The 18,827-nt window shown below is 32.9% G+C and overlaps 2 protein-coding genes across 2 annotated transcripts; both read right to left on the reverse strand.

Annotated features, from left to right (window-relative positions):
* Nucleotides 1-983: 983 nt before the first annotated feature.
* Nucleotides 984-1,973, reverse strand: LOC117178740. The gene has a single exon (XM_033370170.1). It carries the CDS (start codon nucleotides 1,971-1,973, stop codon nucleotides 984-986), a length of 990 nt encoding a protein of 329 aa, XP_033226061.1.
* A 593-nt stretch (nucleotides 1,974-2,566) lies between these two features.
* LOC117178741 lies at nucleotides 2,567-3,895 on the reverse strand. The gene has a single exon (XM_033370172.1). It carries the CDS (start codon nucleotides 3,893-3,895, stop codon nucleotides 2,567-2,569), a length of 1,329 nt encoding a protein of 442 aa, XP_033226063.1.
* Between the last annotated feature and the right edge of the window lie 14,932 nt (nucleotides 3,896-18,827).

Consider the following 18,827-nt stretch of genomic DNA (forward strand, 5'->3'; position numbering starts at 1 on the left):
GCTCAGAAATAAGTGTGTGCTTCTGTAACAAGCGGAGGTTTACGTGAAGCGTAAAATGACACGTCTCAGTAGTACATTTTACAACGTTTTAGGACGCGTAAAAGCAAAGATTTTTTATTATAAGCGTGCTTGTACTTATACACGAGTGAGACGTGTGATTTTAGATGATAATCAGACCCTCACCTGGCGTGAGTTTACAAACGCAAGGATTTGCACATTCGTGTTTGTAATTATATAATCGTTAGTATGTTTATAAATACTTTACAATTATTTGAAAATCGATACTTAAAATAATACAAGATGAATCAACATTAATTAAAATAATTCAATAATTATTCATACTAAGAAGAGAAATTGAGTGAAGCAATCCTTTTTGTATATTTCATTATTCGCATGATTTATTTATATTAATGAAAAATTATCATTCTTTAAGCAAAAATAAAGTTGTATATATTTTACGAAATCTTTAACGTCAAAAATGAAATGTGCGAAAGTGACGATAACAATTTCAACTTATGGATGTAGCACCTTTTTTCAATGTTGAAAAGGGAAACATGTAAAACATATTGAAGTAAATATTTCCTTCTATCGGTAGGATACATATTTTTGATAACGGACGTATGGTGATGTTTGAACCGGCAACCTTAATGGAAACGACTCTAGTCACTTCATCATCTCCTGGATGAAGTTTGTCGATGCGACCCATTTTCCACTTTTGCGGTGGCAAATTATCGTCTCGAATGATAACCAGTGTCCCTGGTTGAATGTGGGAGGCACTTGACTGTGCCCCTTTGTGACGCTGCTAGAGTTGACTCAGGTATTCCTTTTGCCATCGCTGCCAAAAGTGCTGTAACATAAACTGAATGTGCTGGTAGCGATCAAGTCGGGTTTTACAAATTTCTCGCAAATCCTGCTGTGGGATTGCCGCTAAAGAGTATCCAATAAGGAAATGACCATGAGTTAATGGGATTATATCATTAGGATCATTGGAAATTGGTGATAAGGGACGACAAATTCAAACATGCCTCGACCTGTGTCAATAAAGTATACAATTCTTCGAATGTTAGTCGCGTTTCCCCTATTACAATTTTTAATTGTTTTTTTGCAGACTTAACGGCGCTTTCCCAAAGACTACCAAAATTTGGGGCATGGGAAGGTATCATATGCCAAGTAACTTGTTCATTCGCTAAAAAATCTGTGACAGATTCCTGAAATTCGCGACTTTTCAAGAGTTCTCCTAATTCTTTCAATTCATTTCGAGCCCCCACGAAATTAGTTCCATTGTCCGAATGGATATTTTTACATTTTCCTCGACGAGAAACGAATCGATAGAGACAATTAAAAAACGCGTTCGTGCTTATGTCACGCGCTAGTTCAATATGAACTGTATTGGTAGCAAAACATACGAAAATACAAATATAGGCCTTACTAACTGATCGACTTCGTGATTTTTCGACGACAAAAAATAGACCGGCATAATCAACTCCACACGTGAGAAATGGCCCATTCGGAGAGACACGATCAAATGGCAAATTTCCCATAGTATATTCTGGACTCATTGGCTGTGCCCTAAAGCACTTCATACATTTTTTGATAAACTTTTTTACAATTGTTTTACATGATAAGGTCCAATAACGTGTCTTTAACGATGACATTACTGCTTGGCATCCTGCGTGCAATAATTTATTGTGTTCATGAGCAATTATAAGTAGAGTAAGGGGATTACCTGGTGCTAGAATGATAGGATGTTTTTGTTCGAAAGCTATAGGCACATTAATAAGGCGACCGCCCACTCTGAGCAATCCAGCTGGATCAGTGAATAGATTCAATGCAGATAGTCTGCCTCTGCTTGAAACCTGCTTAGACTCGGCAATGTCTTTAAGTTCTGATTTAAAATCTCGTGCCTGAGCAAACTTCAAGAGACAATTCATTGCCCTTGATCGTTCTGTCGCACTTGGAGAATCGACGATCATTGAACGTTCTACCTTCTTAACAAGTCGACGCTTTACATTCCTTTTTAAACATTGAATAAACCTTTAACAATACGCAGTGATTCTAAAAAGTTTGTTAAGAGATGAATAGCGTTCAAGTAAATTAAAATCATTCATCGGCGTTACAATTAAAACATGCTCGCATTTTCGTTCTTCTAATACAGGTTCAGTGTCGACGTGATTTGACATTTGATGAGAGGGCCAATTTTCCGTTGGCTGCGAGAGCCATTCTGGTCCTTTCCACCAAAGATCGTGATTTCGTAATTTTTCTGGGTCAGTTCCACGAAAGATAACGTCAGATGGATTCTCCTCAGAAATGACATGGTCCAATTATTGCCTGTAAGTTCTTGGATTTCACTCGTCCGATTAGCGACGAATGTTTTCCAGCGGCTGGGCGGCGATTTAATCCAACACAGGGTTATTGTTGAATCCGACCAGAAATAGTTTTTTTCCAAATTTTAATCACAAAATCCATGCAATTACAAAATCCATGCAATTCAATAGAAACAGGATTTTCGCATAAAACAAACCTAGGTACAGATATGTTGTTCAATGCGTTGAGCTTACTGCTGAATTCAGTCCAAAGAGTTTGTAAATTTTTGGGGAAGAGCTTCATTCCAACTAAGTTCTAATTCCCACAATTTTTGAAGAATAATCTTCGCACGAATAATAACTGAACCCACCAGGCCGAAGGGATCGAAAATTTTCGCAGTTGTGGATAAAATACTTCGTTTCGTTATTTGTTGTTTTTCCTGTTCTTTAACCAAATATTGAAGCTCATCCGTTTCCGGTTTCCAAAACAATCCTAAAGTCCTAGGATCCTTATCAGATTTAATCATTCTTTCTGACGTCGAATGATTTAAATCGCTGAAGACCCGTGGTTCATTGGAGGCCCATTTCCAAAGTTCCATTCCTGATGCTGCAAGAAGCTTCGTACTTTCCTCTTTCAGCTGTCTTGCTTCCTCTACAGTAGAAGTTCCAGTGAGATGGTCATCCACGTAGAAATCGCGAATGATGACTTCGCTGGCCACATGATAGCTATTCTTGTTTTCCTCTCCAATTTGTCGCAAGACTCGCGTGGCTAAGTACGGAGCTGACGCGGTCCCATATGTGACAGTTGTAAGGCGATAGTGGCAAATAGGCAGAGATGGGTCTGCTCTCCATAAAATTCTCTGAAGGTCCTGTTGATTTTTATTAATTTTTATTTGACGATACATCTGTGCAATGTCAGCAGATATAACGATGGGATGTTGTCGAAAACGCAGCATAATAGAAATGAGGTCATTTTGAACGATGGGACAAACTCGCTGCACTTGATTCAAAGAAAGTCCGGTAGAAGTGGGGAATGATCCATTGTAAACACCGCGTATCTTCGTCGTCGTAGTTCCTTCCTTCAAGACAGCGTGGTGAGGTAGATAATTCACAACCTTGTCAGTTTTTATTTCTCTAGCTGAAATCATAACCATATGTCCTTGATTCTCGTAATCCTCCATAAATTCCGAATATGCTTTTTTCAATTCAGGCTGCTTACTCAATTTCCTTTCCAAATCAAGCAGGCATTTGTGTGCCCTAGTGTAGGACTCACCGAGATCATTAACCTCATCCTTGAATGGTATAGTTACAATGAATCGTCCGTCCTTATCTTGTTCAGTTGTCGACAGAAAGTGCTGTTCAAGATCGTCCAGTGGATTGAGCTCAGAGGAAATCTTTTTTATAGAATGATTCTCGATTTCCCAAAATCGTTCGACTTGTTTATGCAATTGTTGATTTGTAATTGAATTGCACACCGTTCTGGAATGATGAGAAGGTAATTGCATGGGACCTGCAACGATCCATCCAAGTTTTGTCTTTTGCAATATCGGCTGATCACTGTGAAGCTGGTACTGTTGTTCATTTACACACATGAGTTTCCAAAACAATCCTCCACCAATTAGCAAATCAACTGGTCGTGTTTCGGTAAATAAAGGATCAGCTAACTATAATTCTTTTGGAATTTCAAAATCATCTCTACGCATGACAATATTAGGCATGTTATCAGTGATTTCCGGTGTAATTATGCAATTAAGTTCTTTCGAGAACATTTAGAAACAATTAAAATATTTGCACAATATTTAGGTTCTTGAGACGATTTGAATACTCCCGAAACTACAGGCTCTGATTTTGACAAAGGAAGACTAAGACGCTGGCTAAGTTCATATATCATTAGATGAACTGGCGAATAAGAATCAATTAATGCGCGAAATTCATGGTATTTTCCATGAATATCTTTTGCCCAAACCATGGCAGTTCCGAGTATGACATGCTCATTACTGGTTTAATTTATATTAGCGACAATAACAGCCTTTTTTGATTCATAGTTCGCTGGTTCTTAATTCGCGACGGATTTGTTTTCTGAATTATTTTTAGATCTTTCTTTAGGTTTATAATTATTATCGAGATGAAGAAGGGAGTTGTGTTTCCTGTGGCATTTATTGCACGGAGCGGCGTAACATTGAAGATTTTGATGCCCAGAGGTTAAACAATTAAAACAACAATGCAATTTCCTAACTTCATCGATCCTAGATTCTACGGGAAGTGCCCTTCATTTTTCACAACTGTATAGTGTATGAGATTCCTGGCAGAGAGGGCATACTTTCTTAGTAGCTGCGTGAGAAGTGAGTCACTGAGAAAACTTCGAATTTCCCGTTTTTGTACATGGCTTCTTTTGATTATTTAGATTATCTGATTCTGGCTTTTCAGTAGCAACACGGTGCAAATATTTACAATTACCAGTTTCTTCTCCTAACGATTTCAATGCGTATAAATGATTGTTCGCATCATCAATTAACTGTCTCAGAGCACTAAAAGTGACCTTTGTTATCACAGGTAAATCAAAAAGTGCTTTAACATGAAAATGTATAAGTGACCTAGAATCTTCGTATCGATCCAAAAGACCTTGCCATGCAAGAGTATAGTTTGCGTCTGAGACACCTAATTATTCAATCACACGAGCAGCATCTCCTGTCAGCGCAGAATTTACATAATGAAATTTTTGGATATTTGAAAGTCCTGGATGTTCATGTACCATTGTCTTATCTGAATCACGAAACTTTACCAACTCCTTATATGAACCGTCAAAGGTTGGCAATTTAAGACTAGGAAGATTAGAAATTAATGCATTTGCTAAAAGGAGATTCGCAAGTTCGGTAATAGATGATGGTTGAGATTGCTGTTCATGAGGTGAAATAGTTACTCGGCCAGAAGTCGATGTTGTCAAGTTACTTAAGCGACTTTGCTCAATAAATTCTGTAACACGCGAGACTATTTCAAAATAAGCATTTTCAAATTCGGAACGCTCTCGAATTTCTAGATCCTCGTTTTCTGGCATAGTTAACATTTCAATCTCTCTTTGTATTTGATCAAATTCATCATACACTGGTTCAAATTTAGCTAGCTGAATAGCCCACGTACCTAATCCCGACGCTTTATCGTACGCCTCGAACTGATTTTTAAATCTAGTTAGTTTTGACGTAAGTGGCGTTCGTTTTCTCTTCCACGCATCTAAAGACATTTTTGCTGAATGATTTTTAAATTCACATCGAAATTAAAGGAAAAATCAAGGATAGGAATAGAGACTTGGAGACTCACCAACCGAAGAGATGTTCTTCAGCTTTCCTGGATTCCTCCTTGTCTTGTTGTCCAGGAGGTCAAACCACAAAGTAAAATTGATATCCACAAAGTTCAGTTGATATGTTCACGTTGTATTTATGTACAAAAAAGTTCACAAATTCACAAATTCTTAAGTATTTGAATATTTTGAGTTATTTGTTAGAGTGCGATAAGAGAATACTCATTAATCGCCCTTAAATCACTCACAGTTCACTCACAGTTCCGAAGAGTTCACTATTAAATTTATTTGATTTAAACGTTCACAAAAGTTCAAGTTCAAAACACAATAAAAACGCAGAATTATTTATTTACGTAATTCCCGGTTATTCACTTGTGATTCGGATTTTATATCCGGTTTCGCGAAGGACCAATGTTTGAATGCGCAATTAATTTAGCGCGTCCTATGTTCAGAAAGTTGAAAAGTTCAAAAAGTTTAGAAATTTCGTGAAAATATAAAGAGTTCTGGTAAAGTCAATAAAAGTTTTAAAAAATGCCTTAAAATACATTTATTATGAAGACATCTATAAGTACACTGATAAAGAGGTAAATATTCAAGTTGGACTTGTAAAAAAAATAACCCTTTTGCAGGGATTGAGGGTACAAGCGTTTGAAAATTGCAACACTGTCAGTGAAGATTGAATTTTGAAAGACATTGAAATCAGAAAAATGGCAACGCCGCTGCATAATGGTTAAGAGACAGATGATAATTTTAAGATAATTCTAAACCTAAGAAGCTGCACTAAAGCTATGTTGAAGGCGGTTACCTCGGAGGGTTCACTCAAACCATTTAAGCCTTCGTGCAAACTTTTCCTTCCTGAATCATTATTGCCTAGATACCAAAGGGACATTTTATGGTTTTGGGAAAAAACTTACTTTAAATTTTAAAACCTGGTTGAAGTCTAAACTTGAACAACGGCAGTATGGCGGTTATGCATAAAATAGAAATAAAGTTTTTTAAATATTACGGAAAAATTATACAACTTCGGAACATGACCTTTTTACGAATTTTAGTAATTGGCAACACTATATTTATTAAAAAAAAATAATTTAAAAATCATTGTTAAACGTTAATATATTGATGCGTCAAAGTAAAATATATTTACACTAAAAAAAATTTGCATTAAATCAAGTAGACTAATTTACTTGGCTGAATTTACTTGAAAGAAGCAAGTATTTTCCTTTTACAAGGTACCGATTTTCTCGAATCAAGAAAATAATAGAATCACGACACATATTTGAAACAAGAATATATTTACCCCAAGCAAAAAGCAATTGAGTTAATTTTCTCTGTTATACTTAGTTGCTTGAAATCCAATAAAATATTTAATTAAGAATATTATATTCTTATGATAAATAACCAAAATTGTGAGAAAATGTTTCTTTCATCCAAATAAATTCATATACAGTGAAACCCTTAAGTAGCCCTCCCATCTATAGCCCTTCTGACATTGATGCCGCGCTGCGTGTAGCTTTAAAAGGAGCTGCGCAAGGTGCGTGGGAATTGAGGTTGTTACTCAGGCGAGCACTCAGGCGTGAACAAACAAAAGCGAAATAGCCTACAATGAGTTAGTTCCCACTCACCGTCAACCCCAAAATCGGCGCTATAAAAGAGTTTAACTGTACTTATTTTGACTAATATTTTAATTTAAAAAATGTTCATGTTCTTGAGACGAGAACATGAATGTATTCAGCGAAAAAATAATTTCCCTTAGAATAATGATTGAATATGTGTCTTCAACTAATTAATAATATGAAACGAATATCACATTTACTTGAAAGATAGCTATTTAATCAAGATAGAATCACATCAGTTTTCGCAATATAAGAACTATACACTGGATACAATGGACATTGCACACATAGTATGAAAATGAATATATTGGTATAAATTAATTCACTTCGCACTACATAAGTATCTTATTAAATATAATAATCGACAAGTTTACACGGTATGAAGTTAATTCCCTTCTCTGCTAATACATTCTATTAGTAGCATGAAGTTGGTTCGTAGTGATAATTCTTTTTCACTATTTTATTTTGAGTTACAATTATTTTGAAATTCAATAATATTTATAGAATTCAAAACATTGTTGCACATAATCAATTTTAATGATGAAAATTTAGATAGGAATTTGCAACTTTGATGAACTACTAACTTTAGATTGAAACACAAATCAAATCACTCATAAAACAATTTTTTTAAATTCTAAGTTTATTGCGTCGGTATGTTTTTGGTGGTAAGAATTTACATTTTTTAAATAGATATAATAAAGCGTTTTTAATTTTTAAATAATTGTGCAAGACTCAAAAGTAATTTCATTCCTCAAATCATCAAGAGGATACAAATGTACTACGTCTATAATTTTTGTCGCTGATAATTAGAATTTATTAATCTACTTAAAATTAAACCATTTCGAATTTTTCAACCGTATAGATTTTCGTTAATCGTGCATTGTGGGTACCCGACACCCCAAGAAATATTCAAACTGCAAGTAAAGTCATTTAGCATAATGCGTCAAGCGTCAGTCAGCTAGTAGCAGCTGCTAAAAGTGGAGGTAAAATAATTTTTAACAATTTTTTTACTAAACTTAAAATAAATAAATTGCTCTAAAATCAAACTTACCTTATGAAAGATACCTTAAAATATATCGGATCATTTTATTGTGACAAAATGTTCAATAAGGGTTAAACAATACATGATTAAACACGCTGCCGTGTTGAACACCCACGATGCACTTTACCGTCATTTTTACCATGTATGCACTTTGAGGGTTTTAAAATAATGATAAATATTCCTGTTAAATACAGGAATTCTTTTTTCAATAAAAAATATTACTTTTTTGGATTGGGCTAGATTAAAATTGATTTTCGAAAAGTTAAAAATTTTGTTATGTAAAGCTTATTTAATTGAAATTAGAGTTGCAAGACATACTTGTATTTTGTTTACACAAAACTTTTGTGTTCGATAATAGTAGTTTGAAAAAAAATGGCAAAATACATGAAAGTTATAATAGAAAAAAAAGAGTTTAAAAAATAAATTATTATTATGTGTTCTTCTAATTTAAAACTAAATAACTTTTAGGCAACAGATTTTTCAACTTTACAAAAAAATTCTAATCTAGACGAATTCAAAAAAATAATTGTTCCTTAATTAAACACTAATTCCTTAATTAGGCAGCACTTTTTTCATAATTTTTAATTTTATATCCTTACTTTCTATGTGAATAGTATATAAAATATGTATAATTTTTACACCTATAGAGTAAATATCAAACACTTAAAATTTTTTAAAGTTTGAAAACTTCCTGGCACCACTAGAACTTTTTTTTTAATTTGAAAAAATAAAACTGTGTTTCTTTTATGAAGAGGAAAAATTAATTCTGATGTTAATTCTTGTCAAAGGGAAATAAATGTGCATTTTCCAGTTAATAGTTAAAGATTTTTTAATTTGCTTAAAAAACCCTGCGAGAATTAGTCCTTCAAAATTGAATTATTTTAAAATTCATATCTAATGATATTTTTCGATATTGATGAACTCTCTTCATAGTTATTTCTATTATTTATGGACAAGTGTTTACAAATGGCTCTTTCCGACGAAGAGGGCGTGGATCTCGAAACAGTAAGGGTACGTGTGTCAGCGTTCGCAGATGATAAGGTTTTTATGGCAGAGTCAATCGAAGACTTACAAAAAATGTTGAATAAACTAAATGCAAGCATGAAGAGCATGGGCCTCAAAATTAACGCAAATAAAACAAAAACTATGGTCTTCGAAGGAAAGAGTGAGAAAACACTATGCAATGTTTTATAAAATTATGAGAGAATTGAACAAGTTGATACGTTTGTATACCTTGGTAGCTTATTTACTAGGGAGGGGAAGATAGATCAGGAATTGGATAGACGCATAAACGAAGGTAAGAAGGTTATTGGTAGAGTATGTCCTCTTATCAGAAGTAAAAATATATCAAATAAAGCTAAAATGGCAATACATAATTTTATATTTGTACCGACTTTATATACGACAGCGAGACATGGACTTATCAAGAAAAAGATAACAGTAAAATTAACGCAATTAACATGAGATTCATGCGCATAATATGCGGGAAAACCCTGATGGACAAAGTAAGTAACGAGATAATTTTAAAAGAATGTGGTGCAGAAGAGACGCTAGGAGACACATGGGAAAGAAATCGGTTAAGATGGTTCGGACATGTTGAGAGAATACCAAATGAACGACTAGCGAAACAAGTGTACCAAGGTAAAGTAAATGGCAGCGTGCCCAGAGGTAGACCGCGGAAAGAATGGTCAGAATGTGTGAATGAGACCCTAGTTAGAAGAGACATAAGAAGTCACAGAAACACGAGAGCCTGCGTGAAAAAATGCATGGACATAAAAGAAGCTCGAGAAGTATGCCAGGACAGGAAAGTATGGCGGAAAATAGTTAATAAAAAGAGTGTCAGTAGAGTGAATAACGCCTGAAACAAAAGACCTTGGTCACTAATGGACCCAAGTGGGGAACCTTACATAACGACTTCGTGAGGTTCTTTGCTTGGGGTGATTGCTAGAGACATTGATCAGCAACCTAGGTCGGGACAGTGTTGCGGAACAAACGTGTTATTTACTTAAATAACACGAGAATTCTGGATCAATCTGAAAATTCTCTATCCCTTCCACACACTACTCCTTCCCCTCTGAGTGAGTCACGCCTACCCCGAAATGGAAATGGCTTAATAGTGTAATAATAATAATACAATTTTAAATTAATATCAGAGTAACCTTCTTTTATATTTTTATATTATTAATGGGAAATTTTAATGCGAATATTATTAATATTCATATTTATAAAAACTTAATAAAATTAAGTTTTTCAGTAAAAGAATTTATTATTCATAGAAAATATCTTGTATAATTTAAAAAACTGTTATGCGTTTGAAAAGCAAAATATTTCAGGAAAATGAATTCAATAATATTTTTGAACAGTTTATTAACAATGCCTTCCATGTAATAAAAGAACAATTAAAAAATTTTCAATTAGAAATTTTTCAAATAAAATAGTTAAGAATGCAAGGGAGGAGAAAACAAATATTTTTCATCCGACCACCGTGAGACTCCATCACGTTTAATCTGCAAGTTCTTGCACAATACGTTTCTTTACAGAATTATTTTTTCTTCTGATTTCGAAGTATTTTATATTTGAAAAAAAAGTATTGAGTAATTTTTTGAATAGATAATATTTAAACAAGCGATCAATTTTTCTCTACATATTTTAAATTATTGTTTAGGAATTTTTATTTTAATTTAAAAACTGGGTTAAAAAGGTTTATAATAGAATTGAATGAATGGAAAACTGTGCCTTTTACAGAGGTTTTTAAAAATCAGAAAATATTTATTTCTCGTTGAGGTTATTAAAGAGTTTTTCAACTCAAAGCTCTTCATTTTCATAAGCTTTAGATTGGTTTTAAGGGTCTTGATTAAATCCGACTTTGAATTTTTTTCTATGTACAGCACTGGCTCAATATATATCTTCCCAAAGGATTTTAGTGGCTTACCAGTGCAGTTACAACACACACACACACAGAACATGTCAGTTTATTTTCTTTTTTTCTCCATTTCGTCAGGTTGTTCGCAAAATTTAGGGTCGCCGTCATTAATTCGTGGCCATTCGAAAACTTGTTATCTTGCGAGAATTCTTCTATGATGTCAGAACTGGGAATAAGAAAATAAATTTTCAAACGATTCTAACCGTTCAAGGGCTGTCGTTTGCTACCCGCTTATTTCTTTCTTCAAAAAAATTAATATTCCGTGAAAATAATGATTTTCTTAACAAACGGTTTTATTTTTAAACAATTGATTGATTTGAGGATCTCGCAAAACCCCGGATATTCGACAAGTTGTCTTTATTTCGTTCTCAAATTCTTTGGATAAAATATATGTTGAGTCAGTGCTGTATATATGAAAGGAAAGATTCAAAGTTGTATTTAACCAACACCCTTAAGCGGATTCAATTTTTAAAAAAATAGTGTTGAGCCCCTTGTAAAATAAGTGAAGATCAATTATTTTTTACATGTTTTGAATGGCTGTCTAAAAAAGCTACTGAATATTTCAATCTAATAGATCCACTTTTTCAAAAAATATCGTACTCACAGGCAGACTGAAGTACATACAATCCGACACATTCATAAAAACCTATTTTTTTTTGGATTTAGTGAGTCTCATAACGTGAATATCTGACGAAAACTGGGTGGTGGTCAAATTTTACACAAATCAAATATCTTCTCTGATGATAATGTAAAAATGAATTAATTTGTGAGGAATTATTTTTGGGTAGTTCCGTTTTGGGGTTTGATTGCAAAAAATAGCATTTAAAACATTTTAACAATTAATTTGTTGAAACCCCAATCACGAAACGAAAAAGAAATTACAAGACAAAGTTGTAATGAGAGTGTGCCCACACAGCGGGTTGTTTTGTTTGGCCTTTAATGGTATTTTTCTCAATTATAGCGAAAACTACGTCTTCTGACAAAAAATAATCTATAAAAAAATCTGTAGATATTTTCCAGATTCACAATTTTTGTTTAATGATCTTTTAACATATTTTGATGTACTTGAGGTTACGACCGTTCATATGAAAGAAATTTAAGCTTTTTTCCCGAATTGTGTTTTGACTGAACCATTTAGAATGACAAAAAATGATATTTTATCGAAAGAAGTTTTTGAAATTTTTATTTTTCAGGGGGTTAACTACTTTACAACTCTCCCATTATTCGAACATACCAAATATAATTTTGATGGTGGATATTTGAAAATATAAAGATGTCAAAAATCCTCATTTTTTATCTCAATAATTATAGAGTGGGTGAGAAAGTTTGACAAGACCCCTAAAAATCACCCTTAATGTATCCGCACCTAAATTGTTAAAAATGACAAGTTTGATTGTTGATATTTGAAAATATAAAAACGCCTAAAAATCTCTTTTTTTATCTCACTAATTATGGATTGGGCGAGAAAGTTCGACAAAGCCCCTAAAAACCACCCCTACCATATCAACATCTAAGATGTTTAAAATGACAAGTTTGATTTTCGATATTTGAACATTTTAGGTGTGGATATAGTAGGGGTGGTTTTCAAGGGTCTTGTCGAAGTTTCTCACTCACTCTATAATTAGTGAGGTAAAAAAAAGAGAATTATTTACCTTTGTGTATTTTCAAATATCGGAAAACAAACTTGTCATTTTTGACATTTTAGGTGTTGATGAGTAGGGGTGCTTTTTACGTTTCTTGCTAAACATTCTCACCTTTTCTATAATTAGTGAGATAAAAAAGAGAATTTTTTATGTTTTTATACTTTTGAAAATCGACAATCAAACTTGTCATTTTTAACATGCTAGGTGTGTATATAGTAGGGGTGGTTTTTAATGGTCTTACCGACCTTTCTCCCTCACTCTATAATTAGTCAGATAAAAAAGAGAATTTTTGACGTTTTTGTATTTTCAAATATCGACAATCAAACTAGTCAATTTGAACATTTTAGGTGTGGATATAGTAGATATGCTATTTAGCGGTCTGGCCGAACTTTCTCATTCACTCTATAATTAATGAGGTAAAAATGAGAATTTTTGACGTCTTTATCTCTTAAATTATCGAGAATCAAACTTGTCATTCATAACATTTTAAGTGTAAATAAGGTAGGGGTGGTTTTTAGAGGTCTTGCCGAACATTCTCACCCACTTTGTTATTAGTGAAATAAAAAAGAAAATTTTTTACGCCTTTATATTTTAAAAATATCGACAATTAAACTTGTCATTTTTAACATTTTAGGTATGGATATAGTAGGGATGCTTTTTAGGGGTCTTGCCGAACTTTCTCACACTCTCTATAATTAGTGAGGTAAAAAATGTGAATTTTTGACGTCTTTATATTTTCAATTATCGACAATCAAACTTGTCATTTATAACATTTCAAATGTAAATAAGGTAGGGGTGGTTCTTAGAAGTCTTGCCGAACTTTCTCACCCACTCTGTAATTAGTGAAATAAACAAGGGAATTTTTGACGTCTTTATATTTTCAAATATCGACAATCAAACTGGTCATTTTTAACATTATAGTTGTTGATAAGTAGGGGTGCTTTTTAGGTTTCTTGCTGAACATTCTCACCTTTTATATAATTAGTGATATAAAAAAGAGAATTTTTAATGTTTTTATACTGTCGAATATCGACAATCAAACATGTCATTCTTAACATGCTAGGCGTGCACATAGTAGGGGTAGTTTTTAGGGGTCTTGAAGAACATTCTCCCCCACTTTATAATTAGTGAGGTAAAAAAAGAGAATTTTTGACGTCTTTATATTTTCAAATACCGATAATCGCACTTGTCATTTGTAACAATTTAAGTGTAAATAAGGTAGGGGTGGTTTTTAGAGGTCTTGACGAACTTTTTAACTGAATCTTTAATTAGTGGGGTAAAAATAGGAAATTTTTGACGTTTTTGTATTTTGAAATATCGAAAATCAAAATTGTCATTTTTAACATTTTAGGTGTTGATACGTAGGGGTGCTTTTTAGGTTTCTTGCTGAACATTCTCACTTTTTATATAATTAGTGAGATAAAAAGGAGAATTTTGGTGTTCTTATACTTTCGAATATCGACAATCAAACTTGTCATTTTTAACATTCTAGGTGTTGATATAGTAGGGGTGGTTTTTAGAGGTCTTGCCGAATTTTCTCACCCACTCTATAATTAGTGAGATAAGAAAAGAGAATTTTTGATGTCTTTTTTTTTCTAATATCGACAATCAAACTTGTCAATTTTAACATTTTAGGTGCGGATATAGTAGGGGTGGTTTTCAGGGGTCTTGCTAAACTTTCTCACGCACTCTATAATTATTAGGATAAAAAAGGTAGAATTTTTGACGTTTTTATATTTTCAAATTCGAAAATCAAACTTGTAACTTTTAACATTTTAGGTGTTGATATAGTAGGGGTGCTTTGTAGGGTTTTTGCTGAACATTCTCACCCACTCTATAATTATTGAGATAAAAAAAGAAATTTTTTGACGTTTTTTTTGTCCAAATATCGACCATCAAAGTTTTCATTTTTAACATTTTAGGTGTTGACATAGTAGGAGTGGTTCTTATGGTCTCAGAAATATTTAAAATGTGCAAAATCCGATCGGTTGTTGGATGGGAGCTTGTTTCAGCAAAATAAATGTGAAACAGCGTTAGGTAAGTATGCTTCACGTTTTTACATTCTCCTCAGAGAAGGTATTAGATTTGCGTAAAATTTTAACCTCCCCCCCCCCCCCCCCCCCCCCGCCCAGTTTTTATCAAATATCCACGTTTCGAGACCCCTTAAATCCGACAAACAGGTTTTTACAAAGGACCCCACACCAAATGTACAGTAAAATGGCCAATCGTGAAAAATTCTAAAAAAAATTTCTTTTGTATTTTCGAACCTGCAAAACAATAATTCGAAGGAAAAAAGTAAGAAAAATGGACAGTTTTTTACAAACAATTGTCAAAATTTCAATTTTTACATGTATTTTAATAGACAAATGCTGATTTTCGTGAAAAGTTTTTTTCTCCTAAACTAACAATTGGATTTGGTTCAAACTTGCAAATTTTTACTATCATTCCTACCAAAACAAAAGGTTCATATTCAAGATCTAGAAAGATAAACGGTTTATGGGGTATACACCATGATATAAGGGTGTTTTCATACCTCAAACACCCAAGTATGGAAATTATCATTTCTTAGTAACTAAAGTCACTAGGTATTTTTTATTCAATTACTAGGGTATGAAATAACTTTCAGATAAGTAGAGGAAGTGTGCACGTCAAGAGGTTGTTTAATCATCCCTTATTTAGAGAAGCAGAGAAATTAAATTTTCGTAAGGAATAAATCACCAAAGATCAGGCTTATAAAATCACATTAAAATATATGCATGTAGCCTTATTTACTCGTATCAGGATTTGCAGTAGAATTTATTTTCTGGGTCATTTAATCATCCCCTAATTAGTGAACCAAGGAAATCTGTATTTAAACGGGTTAAAGTACCAGAGATTTTTTATTATAACATTGATGAACAGAATCACTTTAAAATATATACAGGTAGCATTTTTTATTAGGATTTGCATTAGAATTTATTTACAGGTTCATTTAATCATCCCCTGATTATTAAATCAAGGAAATCGATAATTTAAACGGGATAAAGTACCAGAGATTTTTATAATAACATTGATGAACAAAATCACTTTAACATATGTACAGGTAGCGTTTTTTAGCAGGATTTGCATTAGAATTTATTTTTAGGGTCATTTAATCATACCCTAATTATTGAACCAAGGAAATCGATATTTTAAACGAGATAAAGTACCAGAAATTTTTTACTATAACATTAATGAGCAGAATCACTTTAAAATATATACAGGTTTCTAATCACCTCCTATTTATTGAACCAAGGAAATCGATATTTTAAATGAATTGAAGCATCAAAGATTTTTTTATTAATACATTGATTGATATATTCCTTACGAAAAGTTAATTTTGAATTGAATAAAAAATACCTAGTGACTTTAGTTACTAAGAAATGATAATTTCCATACTTGGGTGTTTGAGGTATGAAAACACCCTTATATCATGGTGTATACCCCATAAACCGTTTATCTTTCTAGATCTTGGATATGAACCTTTTGTTTTGGTAGGAATGATAGTAAAAATGTGCAAGTTTAAACCAAATCCAACTGTTAGTTTAGGAGAAAAAAACTTTTCACGAAAATCAGCATTTTTCTATTAAAATTCATGTAAAAATTGAAACTTTGACAATTGTTTGTAAAAAAAACTGTCCATTTTTCTTACTTTTTTCCTTCGAATTATTGCTTTGCAGGTTCGAAAATACAAAAAAAAATTTTTTTTAGAATTTTTCACGATTGGCCATTTTACTGTACATTTGGTGTGGGGTCCTTTGTAAAAACCTGTTTGTCGGATTTAAGGGGTCTCGAAAAGTGGATATTTGACAAAAACTGGGCGGGGGGGGGGGGGGGGAGGTTAAAATTTTACGCAAATCTAATACCTTCTCTGAGGAGAATGTAAAAACGTGAAGCATACTTACCTAACGCTGTTTCACATTTATTTTGCTGAAACAAGCGCCCATCCAACAACCGATCGGATTTTGCAGAGTACCTTTAGTCCAGCCAATGGGGAACAAATATCACTCAAAAAAAAAAATTCGTAAAAGTAGCATTTTTTCACAGATACGTTGGCAATGGCTTTATAAAGATATTGTGAAAAGTCCCGAAACATACGTGTACGGCAAAGTTCCGAAATTCTAGAAAGTGTTAAACAATAACATGTTTTTTAAAATGACTCGAGAACTGTTGATTTTAGGTGGAATATGGTGATGTGAAAAAATGTTCGTAATTTTATGGTGCACAAGAAAGGTTCTATCTATTGTGGACCTATTATCAACGGCTGCGCTATGAAATTGGATTAGCTGCACAATTCTTTTTTTTTCTGAACAAATAAAATAAAATCTCAAATATCCTGGAAAAAATGTCGGAAATATATCAAGCGATTTGTACTGGAGCAAATGCAGGTTCCTGTTAACAAAAAAAAAAAGACTAAGTCATTTGCATGACAAACTATCAGTATAAAATGAGCTCAACTTCAGTGTACAATTTGATATGTTTAAGGGGATGCTTTTGAGATGAAACTTCTTGCAAGTGTTCCTCCATTTCATACAATAAATTTTCCAATTTGTAGGTCAGAATAATAATATTTAAGGCCTCTTTTAAAGCTTTAAACAAGTAAATTTCAAAAATTTAGCTATGATATCGGAAGCAGCTGTGATTATGAGTCCTAATGGCAGCAATGGGAGCGGGGGCGAGAACGGTTACCTCTTTCGATGATATTGAACCCTTAGAAATCGCATGATATATTTCCAACATTTTTTCCAGGATATTTGAGATTTTATTTTATTTGTTCAGAAATAAAAGAATTGTGCAGCTAATCCAATTTCATAGCGCAGCCGTTGATAATAGGTCCACAATAGATAGAACCTTTTTTGTGCACTATAAAATTATGAACATTTTTCACATCACCATATTCCACCTAAAATCAACAGTTCTCGAGTAATTTTAAAAAACATGTTATTGTTTAACACTTTCCATAATTTCGGAACTTTACCGTACACGTATGTTTGGGGACTTTTTACAATATCTTTATAAAGCAATTGCCAACGTATCTGTGAAAAAAATGCTACTTTTACGAATTTTTTTCTCAAATCCTTCATTGACTGGACTATTTCCCCTTTTCTTGCAATTTTTCTTTCTTCTGCTGTTACTCCTAGTAAGCGGAGCCACTTTACTTTAGAAAAATGTTCACTTTCGCAACAACTCTCACAACAAAACACAGTAAACAAAAACACAGACAAGAAACAAGAAACACAAAACAAGATATATACAAGAACGCCTGTATACTGAACAGTTAATATAATGATTTCAAGAACTGCTGTCCTACGTAGTTGCACAGCCGTGTGCCAGTGCGCAGAAAAAACTAAGAATAAAATTTGTTGCATACAATCTTTTAGAGCGATAAAGTTTCATTTAGCCAACTTCGCGTCTTTCAAAAAACATGTGGTTATTATGGAAAAACAACAGAAAGTTTAAAATAGACTGTTTACGTTTCCATCGACTGATTTAATGAAAGACCATTATGATTGTCAGGGAAATTTAAATTATTGATTTTTATTTTACAATTTCTTATAATAATACTGATTACGTGAAGTTCCAAACTAAAAAGACTGACATTGAAAAAAATGAGTTTTTCGGTCGACACATAGCCAAATAATGCAACTGAGTATTAAATTTTTTTTAATCATAAAATTTATGAACGAATTATCAATTTTTCTGAAATTATCATGAGATTCCTAAATCAGAGAAAGCGACATCGAAAAAGCGAAATTTTCGGACGCCAAATGCCTGAATAATGCATTTTTTATTCAATTTGTCTATGATATTAACAAGAATATTCTTTAGAGAAAATTTTGGAATTGAAAAATTGTTTCCATTCAAATTTCTTCCAATATAACTTAAAAAAACATTAAACACCGGGAACGACAAATAGAAAAAATGCCATTTTTTCGACATATTTATTTATTTATAAAAAATTGTCATTTTTGTCGTCATATTTATTTAGT

The sequence above is a fragment of the Belonocnema kinseyi genome, chromosome 8 (assembly GCF_010883055.1).
Source record: "Belonocnema kinseyi isolate 2016_QV_RU_SX_M_011 chromosome 8, B_treatae_v1, whole genome shotgun sequence".
NCBI lineage: Eukaryota > Metazoa > Arthropoda > Insecta > Hymenoptera > Cynipidae > Belonocnema > Belonocnema kinseyi.

What these genes read in the sequence shown, in the direction of transcription:
- LOC117178741 (XM_033370172.1), bottom strand. Translation starts at nt 3,895, where the DNA reads ATGTGTGTAAATGAACAACAGTACCAGCTTCACAGTGATCAGCCGATA.
- LOC117178740 (XM_033370170.1), bottom strand. Translation starts at nt 1,973, where the DNA reads ATGATCGTCGATTCTCCAAGTGCGACAGAACGATCAAGGGCAATGAAT.